This window comes from Pocillopora damicornis, chromosome 5 (genome assembly GCF_964200805.1).
Source record: "Pocillopora damicornis chromosome 5, jaPocDami1.2, whole genome shotgun sequence".
In the NCBI taxonomy this organism is placed as follows: Eukaryota; Metazoa; Cnidaria; class Anthozoa; order Scleractinia; family Pocilloporidae; genus Pocillopora; species Pocillopora damicornis.
Genome location: NC_142674.1, coordinates 21,178,417 through 21,201,847, shown reverse-complemented (window position 1 = coordinate 21,201,847; position 23,431 = coordinate 21,178,417). Strand labels below are relative to the sequence as shown.

At 38.1% G+C, this 23,431-nt stretch overlaps 2 protein-coding genes and 1 long non-coding RNA gene across 3 annotated transcripts in view; all 3 read right to left on the bottom strand.

The window, feature by feature from the left end:
- LOC149045913 (gamma-tubulin complex component 6-like) overlaps positions 1 to 23,431 on the bottom strand; it is a 96,636-nt gene that overhangs the window by 61,372 nt on the left and 11,833 nt on the right. The window lies entirely within an intron of this gene.
- LOC149045917 (uncharacterized) lies at positions 12,434 to 13,351 on the bottom strand. Its single transcript, XR_016186687.1, has 2 exons — positions 13,278 to 13,351; positions 12,434 to 13,039 (listed from the first exon to the last, which is right to left on the bottom strand). It is a non-coding gene; the product is annotated as an uncharacterized LOC149045917 (long non-coding RNA).
- On the bottom strand, positions 20,300 to 23,014 carry LOC149045916 (uncharacterized). Its single transcript, XM_089206680.1, has 3 exons — positions 22,851 to 23,014; positions 22,241 to 22,532; positions 20,300 to 20,752 (listed from the first exon to the last, which is right to left on the bottom strand). The coding sequence occupies exons 1-3, from the start codon at positions 23,012 to 23,014 to the stop codon at positions 20,300 to 20,302; spliced, it is 909 nt and encodes a 302-aa protein (XP_089062806.1).

Here is a 23,431-nt window from a genome sequence, read left to right as displayed (position 1 = left end):
AAAAAAATTTAGAACTTTATGTTTTCTCGATAAGTCTTTGTGAAATGTTTTTAACTTTTGCTAGTGTGTCTTACAAATTTTTCACAGAAAATTGACGCACTTGATCCACAAGTCTTCAATATGATGACCTTTAAAACGAGTATGAAAACAAGTTATTTGGTTGCAACTGATGCAGAACAAGATGTCGATAACGGCACAAATTACACGGAGATGGAAAGTGAAATTTCGGCAAAGTAACCGACGAAAACACCAGGCCGGCAAGTAACAACAGGAAAGGCAAACAAAGGTCGGAATGCTCGCTGTTCCTTCACACTTTTTCTGCAGCCTTGCAACCAAATGCACTCCGCGCTCAAAAGAGGGATTAATTATGATGTTTGTAAGGGTTTTCATTGTTTACACCTCTGGAACAAACTTGGTTGTACTGGAACGTTACGTTGCTGTTGTAAAACCTTTGAAATACTTGACTTTTATGAAGCGCCGTCGAGTCATTCAAATGGCTCTAACGTCTTGGGGAATTCCTTTTCTTTTTGCTGTTACTTTAGTGTCCAATAAACTTAGTGCAATTGATCGTACCCAGACTATGAGCAGCTACTTGTATTTGCTTTTCGAGATAATCTTGTGCGTAATGCTGATCTTTTTTCTTGCATCCATGTTTTCTGTTGTTTACAATCTGAACTCTAGAGATCGCACTTTAGCTAAGCAATTGCGGTTTAATCAACTGGTCGCTAGAGCTAAAACTTAGAACAATTCAGCGGCGAAATGGGTGGCTTTGATAACGTGTGTGTTTCTATCGTGTTACGGAATAATGATGGGTTGTAGTTTGTTATTTTTAATTGTTCAATCGTGTGACGATTTCCGTTACAAAAAAACCTCTAGAAGTTATTAACTTTGGAATAAACCCAATAGTTTACGCTTTCTTCAAAAGAGATATAAAGCAAGAATGCAAAAGGCTTCTCTTCAAAAGGCGTCGTTAATAATCCACAGAATAGTGCCGACGCAAGAACAACAGAGTAGTTAAGGACAGCCATTAAAAAGAAATTAAATGAAAACCGTGTTTTGGGTTCTCGGCTGGTTCTTCTGCATCATCACGATGGTTGTAAATGGATTTGTCATCTTTCTCGTCTGCAGTCAACGTCAGCTTCGCACCTAAACCAAAGTGTTGGGGTGATCACTGCTCCCTCTCACTTTTTTTGCAACCTTACAACCGAATGCTCTCCACGCTTTGAAACCTTTGAAATACTTGACTTTAATTTGCGGCAAAATTTACTTTGGATAATAATTTTTTCTTTGAACCATTGAAGCTGACTAGTATTTTGATATGAGAAACATCTGGCTCTTAAAATTACGAGCTTGCCTTAGATAATAAAATAAAAAGAGTAAAAACATTTCATATTCCTTGTCAATTGATGTGTCCGGTTCAGTAACAGATCGCTTGATCCACGCGTAGTTCAATCCGACGATACCACACAAAATATGGTTAGAATCTTAACGTTGACAAGGAGCTGTGAGCAACATTTCGTTGGCATAGTATCCGTCAGTTCCTAGACAAAGGTCGTACTTCGGGAACTTTCGACCCTCAACAATCCCTTTAAAAACTTGACCTAAAGCAATTTCTTGCCCAGTTTTATTATTGATCTATAAACGAAGATTTTGCAAGACAGCCTTTTGCGCTGCAATCTTCATGTTTGTAGCACCGTTCATGACCATTGTAGCCATCTGTATCGTCCAACCTCCTCCTCCTCCTCCTCCTCCTCCTCCTCCCCCCACAGGAGATAAATGACGACCGGTCTCTTGGAGCCAAGTTTTGTTATAGAGAAGTCAAGAGAGTAGGTCAACAGTTGATATTCTCTTGAAAGGTTGAAATACGTAAGGGTCGTCCGCTGCTGGTACCCAGAAAGAAATGGTCCTTGTGAGGATGAGTGTGAGGTTGTTCGTTGATGCTCGACTGCACGTTTCCTTCTCCTTTCCCTTTCTTTTCTCTTTTCCTTTCACCCTTTATCGGAAAGTGGAAAAATACACCCATTCCTTTAACCGTAATTCTCTTCGCCGAGACATGTGCAATTTGAAATGAAGGAGAGACCTCTTCGCGAAATTGCAAGGGATTCCAGGAAGATCGAGCGAGTTAGTTAATGAAATAAAATAGAAATAAATGAGATAATTTGGAATTTAGCAGTGGCTTCTCGCAAGGCTACTATTCGTGCGCTGTCTAATTTAAATCTGGACAACGATCTTAATAACTTAAGAGTTATCTACAAGTAAGTTTTTGTATTGCTAAGAGTGCAAAGATATTTTCACCTCTTTATTAGAGTCTTAAAAATAGCCGATTATTGCTCACGGTTGTACAAAACTAACCGAAAAGCTCTTCGCTGGAAGTCAACCCGTCGTTCAAAATCGGAAAACTCATTTGAATTACAAATCATTTAAAAAAATTAAAATTCATGAATTTGCTATCAGTCTTGCACGTGGAAAGAGCTTACAAACTTAAAAAAAAAAAAATTCAGCGTCTTTTTCAGCCAGTTTGCGGCCAAGAAAGAGATCATTTCGACCTTATTACCTTGGTTATCGTCAGTCTGCCGAGAGCGGAGACTGTTTCTTTAAATCTGCATATCAGAGTGTTGAAAATTTCGACGGCGCGAATTGATGAATGAAACTCTAGGGGAGAGGGGAGCCGAGAACTTATTAGACAATACAGCACGTACACTGTAAGACGAAATCGTTCCCATTCGTAGCCGCCATGACAGTTTTCATTGAACCAAGTAACTCCTGAGGCAGCAGTGAGAAATTTGTTCGTTCATTGTTGTTGTGTTGATTGCTAATTTCCTTCCTATTTTCATTTTAAACTTATTTCAAAAATACACACAGTCCATCGTGCTCAGAGTTTTAAAATTAGGGTAGCTGAAGATGATTTCGATAACTTTAAATAAATATTCTATAATGCATCGACACTAACGCACTTTTGTCATGTTCCTTTGAAAATGGTATCAAAATATTATCAAATTGTTTTTAACGTTTTGAAGTTATTTTTTTCTCATGACATAAATGTTTACCATATTAGCGCTACAACCCCGATTTTGCCTTTATTTGCTCGGTAACCCACTATTATGTATAAAATTGCCGCCGAAAGATTTGAGATGAGTCGGGGAGAAGTTTGCCTTGGGCCTGGTAATGAGGTTACCAGTGCCAGGCCTCTTTCGGACTTCTGGCTGGCTCGCGTTGCTTAAGGCCTTTTACTTCTCGGCGGGCAAAGAAAAGCCAGCGCCGAAGTGATAATAATGATGGCGTGCTCGCATCACTTTCTCCATTTAAGTGTTAGATATCCAGAGGTTGTTCGCCTTTTCAAGGCAATTCTTTTTTTTTTTTTTTTTTTTTTTTTTTTTTTTTTTTTTTTTTAAGGAAAGAGATTGCATAGTTTAGAATGTTCACCGCAATTCTTGATTTTCTTTATCCAGGAAAAAAGCCTGGACGACTTACACAACCAACACACGGAGTACCTCCGAAAATACATTTTCTGTTCTCTGCTCAGTCGAAAGGCAGCCCCTGTAATGACCAACATAAGTGACCTAGGCACACTTATACTCAAACTGCGTGCGCAGCTGTTGGTGTCCCTTTGGCATCATGACCCTAGTACAAGGCACGTGACTCATCCTGCGCATGACATCATGCGTAATACTCATAACGTGTTCAAAGAATACTCTACCTTTTTCTTCACAGGTGAGATGTTTCGGGAAACGACATTTTTCTTAAGGAATTCTTCGTTCACAGTACTTGAGACTGGAAAATGTGTTAGCGATAACAGGGATCTGTTGAATATTGCGCTCAGTCATTCACCTTTTTCCGCGCGTCGGGCAATTTCCTTCTTTTTGTCTAAATTCTCATTGGCTCCTTGTGATAGCTTCCTTGTCTCTGATTGGACGTTGTGGTGTTTTCTGTGTTGGTTTCATAACACGTTAGATGAAAGCACTCTGATGGAATAAATGTTTTAATTTTTTTATTATTTTGGGCATCTGCGAGTCAGCGATGGGTTCGTATTGCTCCCCAAAAGGGTGCATTCGGCGTGCTGTGCACTCTGAATAAAGGTGTTCTCTTTAATGTGAGAAGAAGAGGAAAAAGAAATTTTCAAACTGGCAGAGCAATCTGTTCAATTTTTAAGGATTTTAAGCGATATTAGGCACAAATAAGAGATAATACAGGCGGTAAATTTTGCCGGTCACCGCCCTAAAGGAGAACACTATATGTTAAAAACCGATTGATTTAAATTAACACTAATGTTTTTCGAATCTTTTTTTTCAGTTGTTGGTAAACTTGTTCGCAGAGGTTATTAATTGCACTTGGCTGACTTTCTACTAAGAATCAGCTTTAACAACTTCTACAATGCAGAATGAATTCGTTACCACTGGACCTCGACGTCACACACAATATATTCTTATCACTTGTGTTATTAGGGCCGTAGCTAGCATGCGGCAAGACGAGGCGATTTCCTCGTCTTGATTTTGGCTTTTTTTTAACTTTTTTTCGAAGAAACGTTTAATTGAGAAAATAATCCCCAGAAAAAATTGGATCGGTTAAAAGAGCATTTCTGAGCCTCTAGATTTCAAAATTTTCTCAGGGGGGCATGCCCCCAGACTCCCCTGGCGGCTCGCGCCTTCGGCGCTCCAAACTTGCCTCGTCTTGTTCTGAAGTCTGGCTACGGCCCTGGTTATTTATTATGTACTGCTTTGAGATACGTAACAAACACATAAAACAGGGCTGTATTTACAGGGCTAATATCTCAACTTTGCAAAGATATGGTAGACGACTCTCAGACTATTAACAACTGGCGACTTGGAGCAGTGTTATTTTTATGAATGAAAGAGCGAAAATTCCTTTTAGGAAAAGATATGGAGTAAGAGATGATCATGCGCACCTTTGATTTGTCTCAAGTTTTATCATATAACGCTTTTTTCGCCTCACCCCTCCCCTCAACCTATCTACTCACCGAACCGAACCGAGAGGGGTTTATTTCAGTCTTCCCAATTGTTTGAAACCAGGTGTTTCTGAAGGTCTTCTCGATGGGTTTAAATAGACATGATCTACACGGCAGTGCTATCTCTTTTGAGCTTAGTTTCTCAGATTTGTTTGCTTTGTTTTGTTTTGTTTCCTAAATTATCCTTCAAAGTTACGACGGGAAAATAAAGCTGTCTTGAAATTTGCAACACTCAAGAAATGAACGAAATCTGTTTCTCAAGCGAAATCGACCGGACCGCTCTTACGGAGAAAGGCGAGCGCTTTCAGGAAAGTTCACAATAAAGTTTTCGTGAAAAGTATTCGTGACAGGTTTTGCTCGTGTTCTTAACACACAACTTTTCTTTGAATAGTGGCGCACTTGACCCACACGTCTTGCATGACGTTTATAACGAATATGGAAACGAGCTCTTAGCCTCAAATGACACGGAACAACCTGTAGGTAACAGTACAAAGTAGTACTGACATGATCTCGAGTGAAATTGGTGTTAAAATCGAGTAAATTTATCAAAGACCAAATATTTCACGTGCCCGTAGCAAATTGCGAGTGCAATTTGTAGTCTTTGAAAATTTATCATGTAAGCCTTTGCACGAGAAATCATGTTGTTACTTAGTAATAATATACATGAAAAAGGCATCTCTCAAAGGCAAGGCAAACGAAATTTTGACAGCGTGCCCGCTATTTGTAATTTGTATTCATGTTCCAGCTTTGCACCAGTGTTACATGACTAATGCGCTCGGTTTCAGCCAATCAGAAGCGCGTAAACTTTTCGTGTATATTTTAAGTATAAATAACAACATGATTTCGAGCGCAATTTGGTGTTAGTAAGCACAAGTAAATTTGTCAAAGACAACAACATTGCATTCGTGTTACAACTTTGCACTCGTTTTACATGAAAAATGGACTCGTTTCGGCCAATCAGACGCGCGTAATTTTTTCATGTACATTATTACACGCAGATAGAGAGTGAAATTTCGGATCAAGTTACCGATTGAAATGTTTGCAGCCTTGAATGCAACTTAACTAAACATTATCCATTGTCCTAAGTAAACTTTAGGAGTTGATGGGAGCGAGATGGTTTTATAAAACCCTTAAATAAACAATTCTTTTTGCCTAAAACGTTCTTGCTTAAAATTTTCTTAAACTAGAAATTCAAAGAAATTGTGGTTTTGGATCTTCGGCTGGTTCCTCTGCATACTCACGATGGTTGTAAATGGATAAATTGCCGTGGGAAACCTTTGAAACACTTGACATTGATGAAGCACCGCCGTGTCATTCAAATGGTTTTTACATCTTGGTGAATTCCTTTTCTTTTTACTCTTACTTTTTCTTTATTGTCAGTTCGACTCAATTCATTCGAACATGCGATGACCATCGTCAGCTACTTGTATTTGTTTTTCGAAAAAATCTTGTGCTTGATGCTAATCTTTTTTACATCCATGTTTCTTGTTGTTTACAATCTGAACTCTAGAGATCGCGCTGTAGCCAGGCAATTGAATTTTAATCATCGGATCGTTAAAGTTCAAACACAGAACAAATCAGCTGTATAATGGCTGGTTTTGGTAACGTGTATGTTTCTATTGTGTCACGGAATATTCTTGCGTTGTAATTTATTATTTTTAATTGGTCATAAATGTGGAAACGATCTTTATTCAAAATAACTCAACAAGTTATAAACTCCGAAAGAAACCGTTAAGTTTACGTTTTCTTCAAAAGAGATATAAAGCAAGAATGCGGAAGGCTTCTCTTCAAAAGGCGTCTTTATTTAACAACAAGTATTAAGCTCTTGTTGATGAATAACGTGATTACTTTGAAACGATAAATGCTGGAAAAAAAAAGTGCTGTATTGCCTGACTTTTCGTCAACGACAGTTGATTTGCATATGTGCAACTTCCCCATGAGCTCTGTTTAATTTAGCAAGGAATTGACCATCATCTTTGTTAGTCAAAGCCGATATAAGATTCACTGATATAAATACTTTTAATTTCCCCGTTTTCATTTGGAAATTTTTTACATTTGGTAGCGTAGATAACAATGATATAACATTTCCGAGATGCTCGTTATCTGTCGTATGTCGAGAGAGATTGTCAAAGGCGAACGCTTTCAGGAAATTTATAACATTACTTTTTCTTGACAAGTCTTTGTGAAATGCTTTAAACTTCTGTTTGTGTGTTTAGCAAAGAATTTTCTTAGAAAAGAGACGCGCATAACCCACAAGTGTTGCATAGGATGAACTTTTAAACGAGTATGAAAACGAGTTATTTGGTTGCAGTTGATGTTGAACAAGTTGTGAATAAATATAGTTTCTTAGACGTTTTGGTGTGTGGTATCGCTTAACCTTTTTGGCGAGTTGTGCCGTATTTTGACGAGCCCGTATGGCGAAACGCCGCTTCCGAAATGCTTTACAACAGAACAGTGCCTCGAGGCTTCTTTATTTGTTAATAGCGTCTTTTAACTGATAGTAAAAGGGGGCGATTTACACTGACCGATTGATGATTTTGAAATTATTGTTATTGAAATAAATTATTTGTTGTTGGCTAAGTTTCGTTATTTCGCATCTTATTTACCCTATCATGCTGTCTGATAGTCTCAAAAAAGGACTGCCGTAATTTCTTTGAATTAAAACACATTAAAAGATAAATTAAATAAATGTTCCGCGTTTGTTATCAATTTCTGATTGCAATTGGTTTATTCTTCTTGGAAACCAATAAAGAGACGTCAAACTCCGCGCATGAAGCGTCTGACAAGAACGTTATTAAGTGATGGATGAAGAAGAAAGCAACTGAAAAGTCATAGACAGCCATTTCGAAGAAATTCATTGGAAACGTGGTTTTGGGTTCTCGGCTGGTTCCTCAGTATTCTCACGATGGTTGTAAATGGATTTGTTATCTTCCTCGTCTGCAGTAAACGTCAGCTTCGCACCAAAACCAACGCATTTGTCGTGTCTTTAGCAGTGGCTGATTTTGGTGTTGGGATGATTGCTGTTCCTTCACGCTTTTTCTGCAGCCTTGCAACCGAATGCACTCCACGCTCAAAAGAGAGATCAATTGTGATATTTTTATGGGTGTTCACTCTTTACGCCTCAGGAACGAACTTGGTTAATTTAGTACTGGAACGTTATGTTGCTGTTGTGAAACCTTTGAAGTACTTGACTTTTATGACGCGCCGTCGAGTAATTCAAATGGTTCTAACATCTTGGGTAATTCCTTCTCTTTTCATTCTTATCTTAGTGTCGATTAAACTCAGTGCAATCCATTGTGCCCTCACTATGCGCGGCTACTTGTATTTGCTTTTCGAGATAATCTTGTGCGTAATTCTAATCTTTTTTCTTGCATCGATGTCTCTTGTTGTTTACAATCTGAACTCTAGAAATCGCACTTTAGTTAAACAATTGCGGTTTAATCAACTGGTTACTAGAGCTAAAACTCAGAACACGTCAGCAGTAAAATGGGTGGCTTTGATAACGTGTGTGTTTCTATCGTGTTACGGAATAATGATGCGTTGTAGTTTATTACTTGTAACTGGTAATAACTCATGTAACGATTTTTATTTCAAAATACCTCTACAAGTTATTAACTCTGGAATAAATCCTATAGCTTATGCTTTCTTCAAAAGAGATATAAAACGAGAATGCGAAAGGCTTCTCTTCAAAATGCGTCGTTAATTAACAACAGAATAGTTCCGACGCAAGAACACCAGGTTGGTTAAGGACAGCCATTAAAAAGGAATTCAGTGGAAACGTGGTTTTGGGTTCTCGGCTGGTTACAACCGAATGCACTCCATGCTTTGAAATACTTGACTTTAATTTGCAGCAAAATTTACTTTGGAGTATTGTTTTTTCTTTACACCATTGAAGCTGACTTGTATTTTGGTGTAAGAAACATCTGGTCCCTAAAAATATGAGATTGCTTTGCATGATAAAATAAAAAGAGTGAAAACATATCATATTCCTTGTCAATTGATGTGTCCGGTTCTTTAACAGATCGCGTGATCCACGCGTAGTTCAATCCGACGATACCATACAAAATATGGTTAGAATATTAACGTTGACAGAGAGCTGTGCACAATATTTCCGTCTGTTCCTCGATAGAGGTCGTTCATTAGGGACTTTCGACCCCAACAATCCCTTTGAAATCTTGACCTGAAGCAATTTCTTGCCCAGTTTTATTATCGATCTAGAAATGAAGATTTTGCTTGCGTGGCCATCTTCCTGTTTGTAGCATCGCTTATTACTATTGTAGCCATCTGCATCGTCCAACCTCCTCTCCCCCCCCCCCCCCCCACAGGGGATAAATGAAGATCAGTCTCTTGGAGCCCATTTTTGTTATGAAGAAGTCAAGAGAATGAGTCGAAATAAGTGACCCTCGTGAGGATGAGCGCAAGGTTGTTAGTTGGTGCTCGACTCCACGTTTCCTTCTCCTTTCTCTTCCTTTTTTTTTCCTTTCACCCTTTATCGAAAATTGGAAAAAACACACCTAGTCCTTCGACCGTAATTTTCTTCGTCGAGACAGGTGTAGTTTGGAATAAAAGGAGAGACCTCCATCGCGAAATCGCAAGGGAATCGAAACAAATTATCGCGATTCCAGGAAGTTCGAGCGAGTTGATAGTTAGTAAAATAAAATGTAAACAATTGACATAACTTGGAATTTAGCAGCGGCTCCTCGCAAGGCTACTGTTCTTGCGCTGTTTCAAAGTCTAATTTGAATCTGGACAACGATTTTAATTACTGAAGAGTTATCTACAAGCAATAGTTGTGGTATTGCCTCGGTTGCAAAGATATTCTTACCTCTTTATTAGAATTTACTAGGTCTTAAAAATAGCCAACATTGTTTACGGTTGCACAAAATTAACTGTAAAACTTGTCGTTGGTATTCAACCCGTCGTTCAAAGTCAGAAAACTCATTTGAATTATAAATCATTTTCAAAAATTAAAATTCATGTAAAATATATATTAAAGTTCACACGGCAACCAGGCAACAAGCTACTCTGATTTTGCCCTTAGACTTTCTACGTGGAAAAAGCTTACGACCTAAGAAAAGAAATTTCAGTGTCTTTTTCAGCCAGTTTGGGGTCAAGGAAGAGGTCACTTCGATCTAATTAACTTGGATATCGTAAGTTCTGCCGAGAGCGACGATTGTTTCTTTAAATCTGCAGATTAGTCTGTTAAAAATTTGACGTCGAGATATTGATGATGACTTACGACTTTTCCCATGCAAGGTAAATTTATGTATTAATACATTTTTGCTTGAAATACAGTGTTCTTCTTCTTCTTCTTGTAACCGTATTAAACTAGTTACAGAGTGAAATGTAGAAGGGGGAACTTATTAGACAGTACAGCACGTGTAGTATATGATAAAGTTACCTACAAATACAAACCGACCTGGCAAGTACCAACAGGATAGGCAAATGAGAGGTTTGTTGACATGCTAAGCGTCAAAAGGTAGAGAAAGCACACGTCTCAAGTTTCCCCCTACATTTCTTTTGTGCTGCAGCTGCTTCCCACTGCTGTACAACAGAACAGAGCTTCGAGGCTTCTATATTTGTTAACGTCACTCATTTGATATTGAAAGTGGGCGATTCACACTTGAAATTATTGCCATCTCAAGTACTTGTTGTCCTCGGCCAAACAGGGGCTAATTTCCACTAATTCACATCTTATCTGCACTCTGCTGTAGTTTTGAGAAATGAAATACATCAGATGATGAAGTAAAAATATTCAGCTGTTGTTTTCAATTTCTGATTGGCCCATTCTTCTTGAAAACTAATGACAGGCGTCGAATGCTGTGCAGAGGGCGTCTGACTGAACGTTCTAAGATGATAAATGTTTGCAGCCTTGAATGCGACTTAACTAAACATTATCCATTGTCCTTAGTACTTTTAAAAGTTGATGGGAGCGAGATGGTTTTATGAAACCCTTCTATAAACAATTCGGATCAATATCAGTATCTGGCCGAAGGCGCTATGTAACAGAGCCATTTAAATTTACGACAAAACAGCCTATATAAAACAGTACTAGTAAACAACCCTTATGTAATTAAGGTCAAATGAATAGCCTTATGTAATAAATGTTTTTAAAATGTACGACCTTAAAGTTTGTAAAAAGCACCCGTTAAATGTTCGTAAAATGCGACTGTTAAATGTTCGTAAAATGCGACTGTTAAATGTTTGTAAAATGCGACAGTTAAATGTTCGTAAAAATACGTTAAATGTTCGTAAAATGCGACTAAAATGTTCGTAAAATGCGACCGTTAAATATTTGTAAAATGCGACTCTTAAATGTTCGTAAAAGTACGTAAAATATTCCTAAAATGCGACTTAAATGTTCGTAAAATGCGACTGTTAAATGTACGTAAAAATACGTAAAATATTCCTAAAATGCGACTGTTAAATGTTCGTAAAAATACGTAAAATATTCCTAAAATGCGACTGTTAAATGTTCGTAAAATGTGACTGTTAAATGTTCGTAAAATGCGACTCTTAAATTTTCGTAAAAATACGTTAAATGTTCGTAAAATGCGACTCTTAAATGTTCGTAAAAATACGCTAAATGTTCGTAAAAATACGTTAAATGCTCGTAAAATGTGACCTTTAAATGTTCGTAAAATGCAGCTGTGAAATGTTCGTAAATATACGCCCTTTAAATGTTTATAAAATGCGACGGTTAAAAGTTCGTAAAATGCGACAGTTAAATGTTCGTAAAATACAACAGTTAAATGTTCGTAAAATGCGACAGTTAAATGTTCGTAAAATACAACAGTTAAATGTTCGTAAAAATACGTTAAATGTTCGTCAAATGCGACTAAAATGTTCGTAAAATGCGACCGTTAAATATTTGTAAAATGCGACTAAATTTCGTAAAATACGCCCGTTAAATGTTCGTAAACTGCGACTTTTAAATGTGCTTAAATTGCGACTGCTACGTGTTCGTAAAATTCGCCCGTTAAGTGTTCGTAAAATTTTCAAATTGAGTTTTCGTAAAACGAACCTGTTCAGTGTTTGTGAAATTCGATTGTGAAGTTTTCGTATAGGTTTTTTTAGAGTGCGACTACTAAGTGCTTGCAAAGTGCAGCAGTTTCGTTTTTGTAAAATGCACAACCGTAGATTGTTAGTAAAATGCACGCCTTAAGAAGCATCTGGTAGAATGCACGACAACAAAAAGGCCTTCAGATTCACGAGTTTGAATTACTCTTAAAATGCCGAATGTAAAGGGTTCTGGATGTAAGTTGCTGAGAGAAAACAACTGAGGGATTGTCGTTGGATTTAAGATTGCAAACTTTCTTGGGTGGCAATTAAAATATGTCAGTTAAGTGTTTTTAAAATTCACGGCATTCAGTTACTTGTAACCCTAGTATTTAAGACCTCAGGAAGAGATTTAAGGCGGTCTAAAACATGATAATTTGAGGTCAATGAATTGATTTAGGAATCTTACACTTAGAGTGCCAGGAAATAATGAACAATGGGAAATAATTTGAAGATTGCCTATATTGTTAGGGGGTAGGGTATCAACTGGGTTTGGCCATCATCACTGAATTTCTGAGACACGAAACACTTTTTTCGGCTCGTCTTATCACGCACCCAACACCTGTTTACTTAAAGTGGATGTAATTTAATTATTAGGTCATAGAGAAAGATATAACAAATTTCATTTTCTTTACGTTTTTAATAACTACAACAAAGAATAAATTTGAAAAAACGACTTTTCTTGGTCTGTTTTCTTTCCTTGGACTGTTGTTATTCTGTTCTGAAAGTCACCTGCGAACAAAAGCAGAGTACGAGATTTCAATTCTGAATCAAATCCCCAAACTTACGGTAATAATCGTTCAGGACAAACCCCATGAAGTCGGCACCGTTCGTGCCTTGGTTTCAAGTACCCCATTGTGTTCTCATCCCTAATCGCTTCTGTACCTCGTTGAAATGGTGCTGGCCACCACGTGTTTCTTTTTGTAAATCACTTGTTTAAAGCGAATGCTATGGAAGTACTACTTAAAACCTAACGACTTAGTACTATCGGAAAATCAAAGGGGTTAAACCACCATGCTGAAAAACCAGAAAAAACAAACAAACAAAAAATGAACATGATCGATCTAAAAACAAAATTATCAAAACAAAAATATCAAAACAAAACTATTGGAGCTAAAGAGAAAAAAACCCAAAACTTACAAATGCAAAGAAACAGAAAATTTGGAATTAAGATTGATTTTTTGTATCATGCGAACACTTCTTACCGTTTCACTATCACTGAGATCGAGATTTATACAATGCAAACACATCTTACCGTTCCACTATCATCGCTGTCATCTTGAATGGCATATGCCTCTCCCTAAATGTGGCAGCATGTATTTAGAATATGCTGAATATTGCTTTTTCTTCCCCTCTAATTGGTACGACAAGGAGACGATTCTGCGAAGGAAATAAATTCAATAAGGTTACATCCGGAAAACAAATCAAAGCGTCGTAATTGTGCTTAATAAAACTCCATTGTTGCGTCCGGGTTTGACGGTTTGGGTTAGAATTAATAAAAAGCATCTTAACTTACCATGACTACTTCCCACAAAGTTCTTGACCTTTCCTGCTCCATTAGAACGAGATGGCGGGAAGTGGAGCAGCTGTCATGTGCCGCAATTTCTTCCCTGCGAAGATAAGTGTGACAGCCAGCTACCTGGCAGGCGTTCATTACTTTTCCACATGTAGCCATGTGGGCTGGAATCAAATATCTGCGTTTGAAAGGAGAGAATTTCAGTTAGAGTCAGCCAACCCCATACTAATTAATTTCGACCGTACAGAATCTCGTTAAAAACTAAAGAAAGAAACACTTAATTAAAAAAAGCTATTGTAACTAGACCGGCAAACGGGCATCTGGCAGACATTTTATAACTGAGGGTTGCTTTCAACAAAAATTCAATGAGAAACGCACGCAGAGAAGATGTGGCAGATCGATCTTCCTGTCAAGCGTATCACGTTGAGTTAGTTACAAATTTTAGAATGAAAATAATTACCGCTATACTCGTCGCTTTATCGAGTTTGAAAAACAGGAGCAAGTAAGTGAGCCACAGTTGACATTCACGATAGAGGCGAAGTTATAAATATGCCGATATAATGGTTGTTTTGTGTAATTCGTTGACGTGGCGTTTAATTGACACCCAAAACCACTACCGGAAGAAAAAAGCTAATTGTTACATGATCGAAAAGATTTTAAATGAAAAAAGGTTTTAAAAGTGTTCCTCATTCAGCCCCTCTAAAACCCTAAATTGTTTTGCGTTCAGCCCAACGGATTGAACGCCTGAAACGTGCGCGTCGAGTTTTAAATGAAATTCAGTGAGGCATACGTCGCACTTGGCAAAAGTTCTGAAGTATGTTCTGCAGAACATCCATGACAATGACAAAGCGCGAGCTTTCAGGAGAAACATTTTGCACGAGCGAGGCCCACTACTGATAAATTTATGTAAATGCAATGGAAATGACGAGACCAAGTACCAGAATCACCTGGCCGTGAAGACTTTCAACATGCCAAAAAAACTATAATAAAAAAATGAAATTGCCAATGATATTATAGGCGTCATCCGTCAAGACTTAAGTGCGAATTTCTCAAAATCAGTTTGTGCAAATGTCTCAAAACTATTGCGTTAGTCCAAAATTATCGTGCTCAGATGAAAATTACAATCTTGTTCCGATTGCAAAACTAGGGTCACACTTGAAAATGGACTCGACAACAGTATTCTACAAGAAGATCAACAGATTCTCGCAAAAGTTTGTAAAGTATGAATCCTGTCCATCTGTCGAAATAATTTGTCCGAACCATCACTGAAGAGCGTTAGAGCCTTGGTATCTCCTGTAGCGCTCAGAATTTTTAAGCTCAAGTTTGATCGCTTGACCAGTTTATCTGTTACCTTGTTCAACTAGTAAAGCTTTACGAAAAAACTTTGACCCGTTTTGAACATTTACTACATTGAGCATTACTATCTGACCTTTTCATGTTGGAAGTACACCCCAGAGGGCAGGACACGTCGACATAATCACAATCCGCTTTCAAGTGTAGAGGTCTCTCTTTACGGAGGAGTTGTTGCCCACAGGCACACCATATCTCTTCTTCTGGGCAGACTGACTTGTGCTGTAACGCATCTCCCCGCTTAAACTTGGCTGAGCACAAGCCACAGTGCTGCTCGATTTCTTGGCAGTCGTGGATAACATGCTGCCTGATATCCTCGAGGGGCACATCCCTCTCACAACTCAGGCACTTGGCTGTCATGCCTTGCATCATTTTAGCCGCAAACAAGTTTCTACAGAAACTTATTCTTGGCTGCCTGCACATATGGCAGTTACGTGCCCCATTTTCCACCATTCGTTCGGCGCAGTGACCGCAAACAGAATGACCACACGGGTGACATATTTTAGCATCGACCATTGGACAAGTACTGCAACATGAATAAAAATAAATTAGGAATAACCATGAGACAACCATGACTTGAAAAGTTCGCGATACATACCAAATCTCACATAAAAATTCCTGTGGGAAACCGGTAAGGTCGATAAAATCAAAATAGTCTTGTGAAGACGACATGCTTGATTTTCTGATTGAACCTTGACTTCCGGAGCGCACACTTAACAATCTGTTCTGAGGTTCTGCCTACGCTGAATGACAATGCAACAGGTCTCCTTTCCATGGATGCCTAATCAAAACACCGGAAATGGTTGAATGAATAGGGCATTTTAGTACGAATGAAGGCATTTTTGTTAGAAAAAAAAAAAGCGATCGCGACTTAAAGACCACACGAGTACTAACACCCAAGGTGTGAAAGTCGGCCAAACCTTGGTGAATGTCCTCACAACATTTCGCTAGATCCGGACGCCTGTTGGCCTGTTTTTTTTCCCTATTATTGCTAACTGTGAGAATTTTGTTCAAGATCACGACAATTTCTTTTTCGTGATATTCCGTGATTACCTTTGCTTGTGCACGTTTAATTTAAGGTCACCACTTTTACTCACGCGCAACTTTGTCGAAGGGGAAGCCATAGGAAAGGAAGGGAATAATTTGTTTCAATATGGAGCAAAAATATAGATGTGAGAAACGATTGCTAACGCTGACTTTTTTTTTTCAACATTTTAAGTGACAGATTTTATGTTCACATTTCGAATTCGTTCTTCTACAAGATCGCTCTGATCGCTCTCAGCTTATTGGGGAATTACTACATCACGGGCGACGAGCGGGGATGAAGAAATGACCGAAATACGAGTGGTCAGCGGAGAAACAAATTTAATACTTCATATGGAGACATATCAGTTGTAGTTGCAGAAAACAATAGTGTTGTAAAGCCAAAATGTTAACAGTATACTTCGCTAAATAAAATGTGAAGCAATTTTTCAAAAGTGTAGATAGCACATATATTTTACTGCTGTATTAAACAATGGAGGTATCGGGAAAGGTATCGGTGGCGTTCGGAAAGGCACCAAGAAGAATTATATTTACGTTTTATAACTTGCAAAAAACAATCTATTGTAAAGCCAAAAAGTGACCAGGTTATACTTCGCTTATTCAAAAGTTAAGCAATTTTCCAAACGCTTTGACTGGAACAATATTTTTATTGCTATATTAACCAACGGAGGCATATGGAAAGGCATCAGCGACACCGGGAAAGGCATCAAGAAGAATGATATTTACGATATGTAACTTGTTGTATGACGGGAAAAAGTATCTTGACTTGTTTAAGGCGTAAATCACAGTCGGTTTGCCTTTCACTTGAATTTTGCAATCTCTACTTTCGATTACGGAAAAATGAAAAGCTAACCAACTCTAAAAAAATTTCGTTGTAGATTTCTATATTTTTAGAGTCATTAATAAGTTTGTTTCTACAGCCTTTAGATAAGAAATTTTAAATTTCCATCAGCTGTAGTTCTTTAAGTGTTTATTATTTTATATATATATATATATAATCAATGGCCTCATTTCACGTGAAAAAGGCATGTAGTAAAACACTGAGCTTCGAGAAACAGCCAAGTTAAGGCTAATGTGTTTACCATGCTTAAATATTTATAATCAGGGCCACTCGTTTAGGAGAGCTTTTTTCAGATGATCTAGCTGTTAAAATAATTCTGTTTTCCGTTCGAAGTGTTTTTTTTCCTATTTTATTTAACAAATGAACTCGGGATAAAAACTTAATTTTCGAAACGAACGGCAGGTGAAATGTTGTGTTGGTGTCTCTGTCCCCCCCACGTCTCTGCGAAAGGTACATCCAGACAGCCTGCATGAAAAAACTGACCGCAGCTATCGCACCAAATTTAAAAAAAAAAAAGTCTTTAAAACTAAACTGGTGAGTAGCACTCTACGAACGGTAGTTGTAAAATTTCTTTATTCTCCGACGCGTTTCGTTTAACTGTCGTAGACTTCTTCGGGGAGTTTTACAATTTAACACTAAACACCTGTAGTTATAAGCCATAGTTGGTGGCTATACGGGAGCCAATGACCATAAAGGCTTGGCCGGACCTACGAATAGGAAAAGGTGAAGTTGCGGAAAATTTGGAAATTTTTTGGGGCAAGGTGGGAGAATTCATTTGGGGACCACGGTTTTGGTTTTATTTTTTCGTCACGCAGCAAGTTACAAAACGTAAATATAATTCTTCTTGGTGCCTTTCCGGATGCCACCGATGCCTTTTCCGATGCCTCTATTATTTATTACAGCAGTAAAAGATATTTGTGCCATCAACACTTTTGAAAAATTGCTTAACATTTTATTTAGCGAAGTATACTGTTGATATTTCGCCTTTACAACACTATTGTTTTCCGCAACTATAACTGATATGTCTCTATATGAAGTACTAAATTTGTTTCCTCGCTGGCCACTCGTATTTCGGTCTTTTCTTCATCCCCTACTCATCGCCCGTGATGTAGTAACTCCCAGCTTATTGGCCCTACTTGCCGCCTGCAAATTCGTGAACAGGGCGTTTCGCGCCTTTTTCTTTTTAACGCTGTGATTGGATGGTGATTTCAACCACGAGCGACATCCAAGTTAGTCATGCCAATGATACAAAGAAGAGAGATAGGGAAAGATCTAATACTTGCATTAGGTTACAATTATTTCTTCGCATATCACAAAACAAACAAACAAACAAAAACAAAAAAACCAAAGAGAAAAGAAAAATGCAGGCAGGACTTTAAACAAGTCCGTGTTGAGTTGTTGCGGCGCAGTGACCTCATAGGGATTGGCCACACTGGTCAGAGACCTTGGCCATCGACCCAACGGACAAGTAATGTAAAATTAAAAAATAGAATAGAAATGTAACATGAAAAAATTAAACACATACGTTAAGTTGATTTACGGTCAAGGAACAACCTCCTGAAACAACCATGTATGGGAAAGGTCGCGGTACCTGCTGAATTTCACGTAAAAATTCTTTTGAAATATGGCTGAGGTCGACTCAACGGAAATAATGTTGTTCAGGCGACGTGCTTGAGTATGCTGTTGTTGTTTCATTGTGAATGTAACTTTAAAATAAGCTTTCTTTTCAAACATTTCGCCTCTGTACCATATGACAATAAGCTTTTCACGAAAGAGTTTATGAGTCTATTAAACTCGTGCACGTCGAAAGGAGCGCTCGCTTGAGAGGCGTTCTATTAGAGGACTAGGAGCATGCCAGGGAGCATTTAAGGCAACAAAAGATTTCGCGAAATTGAATCTTCGGTCCTCAAAATTTTTTTTTTTTTCAATATGAGTAACCCAAAATTGTTTCGCAATTTTCAAAAAAGTCACTTTTTGATAGAAGAGAGCCGTCGCACTTTCAAATATGTTTCCTTGAAATTAAAGTCCAAAAAGCTCGCATACTTCACAACAGGCTGTCATAATTTTTTTCTTTACAAATTTCTGAGAAGTCTCCCTTTTGTTAAATCTATATGCAAGAAACTCAAAGCGACTTCGCTGACCCACACATTCTACCAGTCATTTGTACTTGGTCCGTCGTGTAATGTTTTTTCGTCAAAGTTTCCATTTTCCATTTCATTTCCATTTAACAGCTTTATTGGGTACGTCTACAAGCTAAAAATGAATACATATACAAGGAAAGAGACAAAAAATGGATAGACATACGCCAAAAGGGTCAGTGGGAACGGGACATGGAGTCCCATGCGGGGCACTACCCTTAATAAAAACGAAAAAAAAAAAAATGAAAAATGTAAAAACTTACAGTGAAAAAGTGCTAGATAACTAAAAATCAATGACAGGGACAAGACCTAACAATTGACCACGTGCACGGACTATTAACATCAAAAACTGAACGGAAAAGAGAGAACATGTGTTTTGCTACAAAAGTTTGAAAGGCGGTCGGGTTAGAAAACTTGGACGGGGGTGATAAGGTACAGACGTAGTTCCAGAGTTTAACAATTCGGTTGAAATAGGAGGCCTGAAAGGTACTTGTTTTACATGAAGGTGTTGTGAGATTGAAGGAATTACTTCGTCAGGTGCGGCCGTGGGAAATAAAAGAAACAAAGTTAAGGATGTTTAGATCCGTGTAGTTATTCAGACATTTGCAAAGAAACACAAGGTCCTTAAGTTCGCGGTCGTAGGCGAGAGGGAGCAAATTCAGCTTGATAAGCCGGTCTCTGTAGCTCATTTCCCCAATTCTGGTGCCTAGAATCCATCTTGTTGCACGTCTTTGTACTCTTTCGAGCTGACTTTTGAGACTGAATTGGGCTGGGGACCACACTTGCGTTGCATAGCACAGTTGTGACTTTCCCAAAGCCAGATAGAGGGACCGCCTGACTGAAACATCGGTCAGAAAAGGGCATGTACGCTTTAGAAGCCCAAGTAGCTTGTTGGCTTTTGCGATGATGGTATGGACATGTGAATCCCATGAAAGGGAGCTAGTCACAATAACTCCGACATCCTTCTCACTTCTCACCTTCTCAAGTAACTGGTGTTTTCCAGAGGGCTTTTTATGAGAATCAGTTACCCTTTTTACCCTAAGTTTCAAGTAACATTACATTTTTGACATATAGAGAGTTACCTACATATCAGTTACCCAGTTTACCCTAAGTTTCAAGTAACATTACATTTTTGACATATAGAGATTCATTGCTGAAACTCGCTCTCTGAAACGTAGACAGATATGAGGTAATTGGTTGGTACAATAAATCGTCACACCCGAATTTGGAGAAGAGATTTGTGTTTAATGATGTTAGAGAGGAAAATTATCGTCTCCGCAAGTGTACAAACTAATTTAGTATCTGACGGGTTACAAAATAGAACTTTGAAAGAGAAAAAGACAAAATTAGCGCAATGTTTACCATCACTCACGCAAAGGCACGTTCTGTTACAGTGGATGATATTTAGCCATTAAAACTCTAAGACTGCGGAACACGTCTGCTCCTCCTCTCCAATCTCGCCACATCTGTTCATGGAGGAAAGCGGGAATGTCCTCTCTTCTAACTCCCTTTTCTCTCTTTATATGGTATTTGAGCCGTGCCCAAGCTGACTCTGCCTCCTGAGTGTGGACTCCAGTCAGGGGATCAACGAAGTTGTCTTGGTGGACCACGCTTCTATGCACCGTCACGTTGGGAACGTGGCGATGCAAGTTTCTGTAGGCGGCCCAATCGTCAGTGTGGACCTCGGAGCCAGGAAGGAGTACTCTCTGTAGGATTTGGCACAGAGTTGCCCGATCTCTTCGTTGCACTACTTGAAAATATCCCCTGCAGGGTATGTGCTCGGTGGATATAACGCCAAATACCCAACAAGGTCCGTTACCTGCACGACGCCCTCTTTGATACTGGAAAAAGAGTCAGATACAAACATATCTATATTTACATATTTAGTGAATAAATCCCATCAGGCCGCGGGTATGTGGACTGACAATGTCCTTGGCTGAAAGAGTGTTCGAAAATGAAAAATTCGACCGAAAAGCGAAGCTTCGAGGGCGAATGTGACAATTTTGAGGACAATACCTCAGACAGGAACTTTATCAGGCGACATACCAGCAAGCCGGAAAGGGTTATATTTCTTTTATAAACTATCGTACAAAAACCGTTGGTAAAACTTTCTGGAATAGCATTTGTTTCCAGGCTTTTTTTTTTCATGTCAAATGATTAAGATGAAAAGGTAAAACTTTTGAGCTGTCTTTTTTCCGCCGTTGCTTTTCTCCTTCTCAAAGATCATTTTACGAAAGGTAAAATGTGTAGAATGTGAAGAATCTTTTTATTCATTTCTTTCTAATTCAAAAACGCAGCGTTGTAATTTTGAACAGTTATTCTATACCAGCATACGGACCATTTTTTTCTGAAGGGCAGGTATGATCATGAGAAATGTTAAAAAAAAATTGTTTTCAGGGTCTGAAAAGAGAAAATAAATTGTTTGTAAACGTGATAGGGTTAAAAAAAAAATGTTTGGAGAGAAGTCAGGTAAGATATTAAAAAATATTTCTACTAAAACTGAAATGAAAAACAAAATAACAAATTGAGGCATTAGAATAAAAATTGACACAGTTTGGGCACTAAAAAGTGGTCACTCTGTTTTAAGCAAATAACAAATCTGAAAATAGCTAAATATTTCTTGAAGAAATGAGATTCTACTATGGCAGTTAAAAAATGGAAAAAAATTGTTTGCACGAAGATGATGTTGGAAAAAAATGTTTGCGGAGCGGAGACGTATATGTTTAAAAAAATATTTGCAGAGACGTATATGTTTAAAAAATATGTTTGCGGAGACGTATATGTTTAAAAAAAAGTGTTTGCGGAAGAACATTTCTCATACACCCCCTCCAGAAAAATAATGGTCCGTCCCTTATAATTACTCATACTTATTAACTGGATTCTATTTTGTATCGAGGCACGTATAACTTGTTATTTTTTCAAAATAACTTGTTTTAGATACGTAATAGATTTTAAATAGTTAAGATTTCTAATTGGCTAAATAAGAGTCTAGATAGTTTTTAAACACCATTTTTGCTTGCTTCACAAATTTTGTCTAGTAATAATTTTTATCTTTCTATAATGACGATGAAGAATTATTTTAATATTAATTTTGATTTTGTATTTTATAGAGGGCCACAAGTTTATCAGTTTTATTATAACTGTCACGTGTTTACCCTTTTCAGATAAAAGCGTTACCTTACCTTACCCCACCTTTAAGTTACTTAATTTGTCATAGGTATAGTTTCCTGGACAACCTAGCCCCTAACAAGGTTATCGGGCTTCATCAACATTGTTTAAAGTTTCTACTGGGGGTGTATTTCTGTATTCATCGAAAACAAAACACGCACCTTGGACTTGTGTCTGAACTGGCTTTCGTCGCTCTTAACAACGAAAACGCGTCCTCCAAACGGAGTAACTGGTTGATCTTCGAGGTCTTTGCCGCAATAATGCCTCATGACGGCGTATACATTTCCAACGGTGTTTCTGGTCAAAGACAGCATCCTCGCAACCGTAGAGCGCAGTTCACGATGGCTCCAAAGGTATATAAGGACGACGAGTTTTCCAAGAGGAATTCTGGGAAACTCTCTAAAAAAGCTTCCAGTGCGTAGAGATCTTTTCCGTCTACAAGTTGCACAACGCCTAAAGAAAGGAATAGAAGCAAGAGAGGTGTGTAAGCACGAGAGAGTGTTGTCGTTAATTCTGACGAATACAACAATCTGCTGTTTCTCATAGTAACGACCTGGAATTTTTCATTGTACACTTGCTTTATGACTTCATATTTCTCCATTTTACGATGCCTCAGAAGTAGAGATAGGCGGACTCAACGCTACTGTGTGGGTAGAGCCGCGTAAGATTGAATTTGGAAAATGTTTGAAATTTACAACCTAACGGTCTTTAGCATTAATTGTGTAGACTGGTCCAGTTCACAAGTTAAAAACAAACACAAGAGGTGCGTACCAAATGTAGCCATCAACATGGTCGTAATTGCGTTCATTCAGTTCCATTGGCTGGTTGCACGGTAAGCATCTCAGCGGGTTTGCGATCAGATATTCAAGTTGTAGCCACTGGATCAGTTCGATAGTCGGACCGTTAGCAAGATTACTAACTTGAAGGAGATCCATGTCTTGTTGTTAAATTTTTTTTTCCAGTAACTTGAAATTTGGCTCTTAATAAAATGATTTCGGATTTTTTTTCTCCGCCGCAAAAGGAATTACACATACAAGTGAAGCCCTCATCTAGAGTTCACCCATGGGATTACAGCTTTTTGTTGGTGTGGTGGACAATTACGCACATGTTTTCGTTGTGATACGTATTCCCTCAGTTTTTTTACAAACTTTTGAACTTTCGTAAGGCACAGAAAGCTTTAATAAGAAGAAGAAGGGAAAAAGGTGAGAGCAAAATTAACATTGCTTTGTAACTGTAAAAGGCGGCATCAACTCTACAGTGTGCGGCACTTATTAAAGTTACAAGAAGTGAGATTTTTTTCTTTTTCAGTTTATTGTTTCTGTCACAAACATTCTTTGCATCTTTCGCATTCA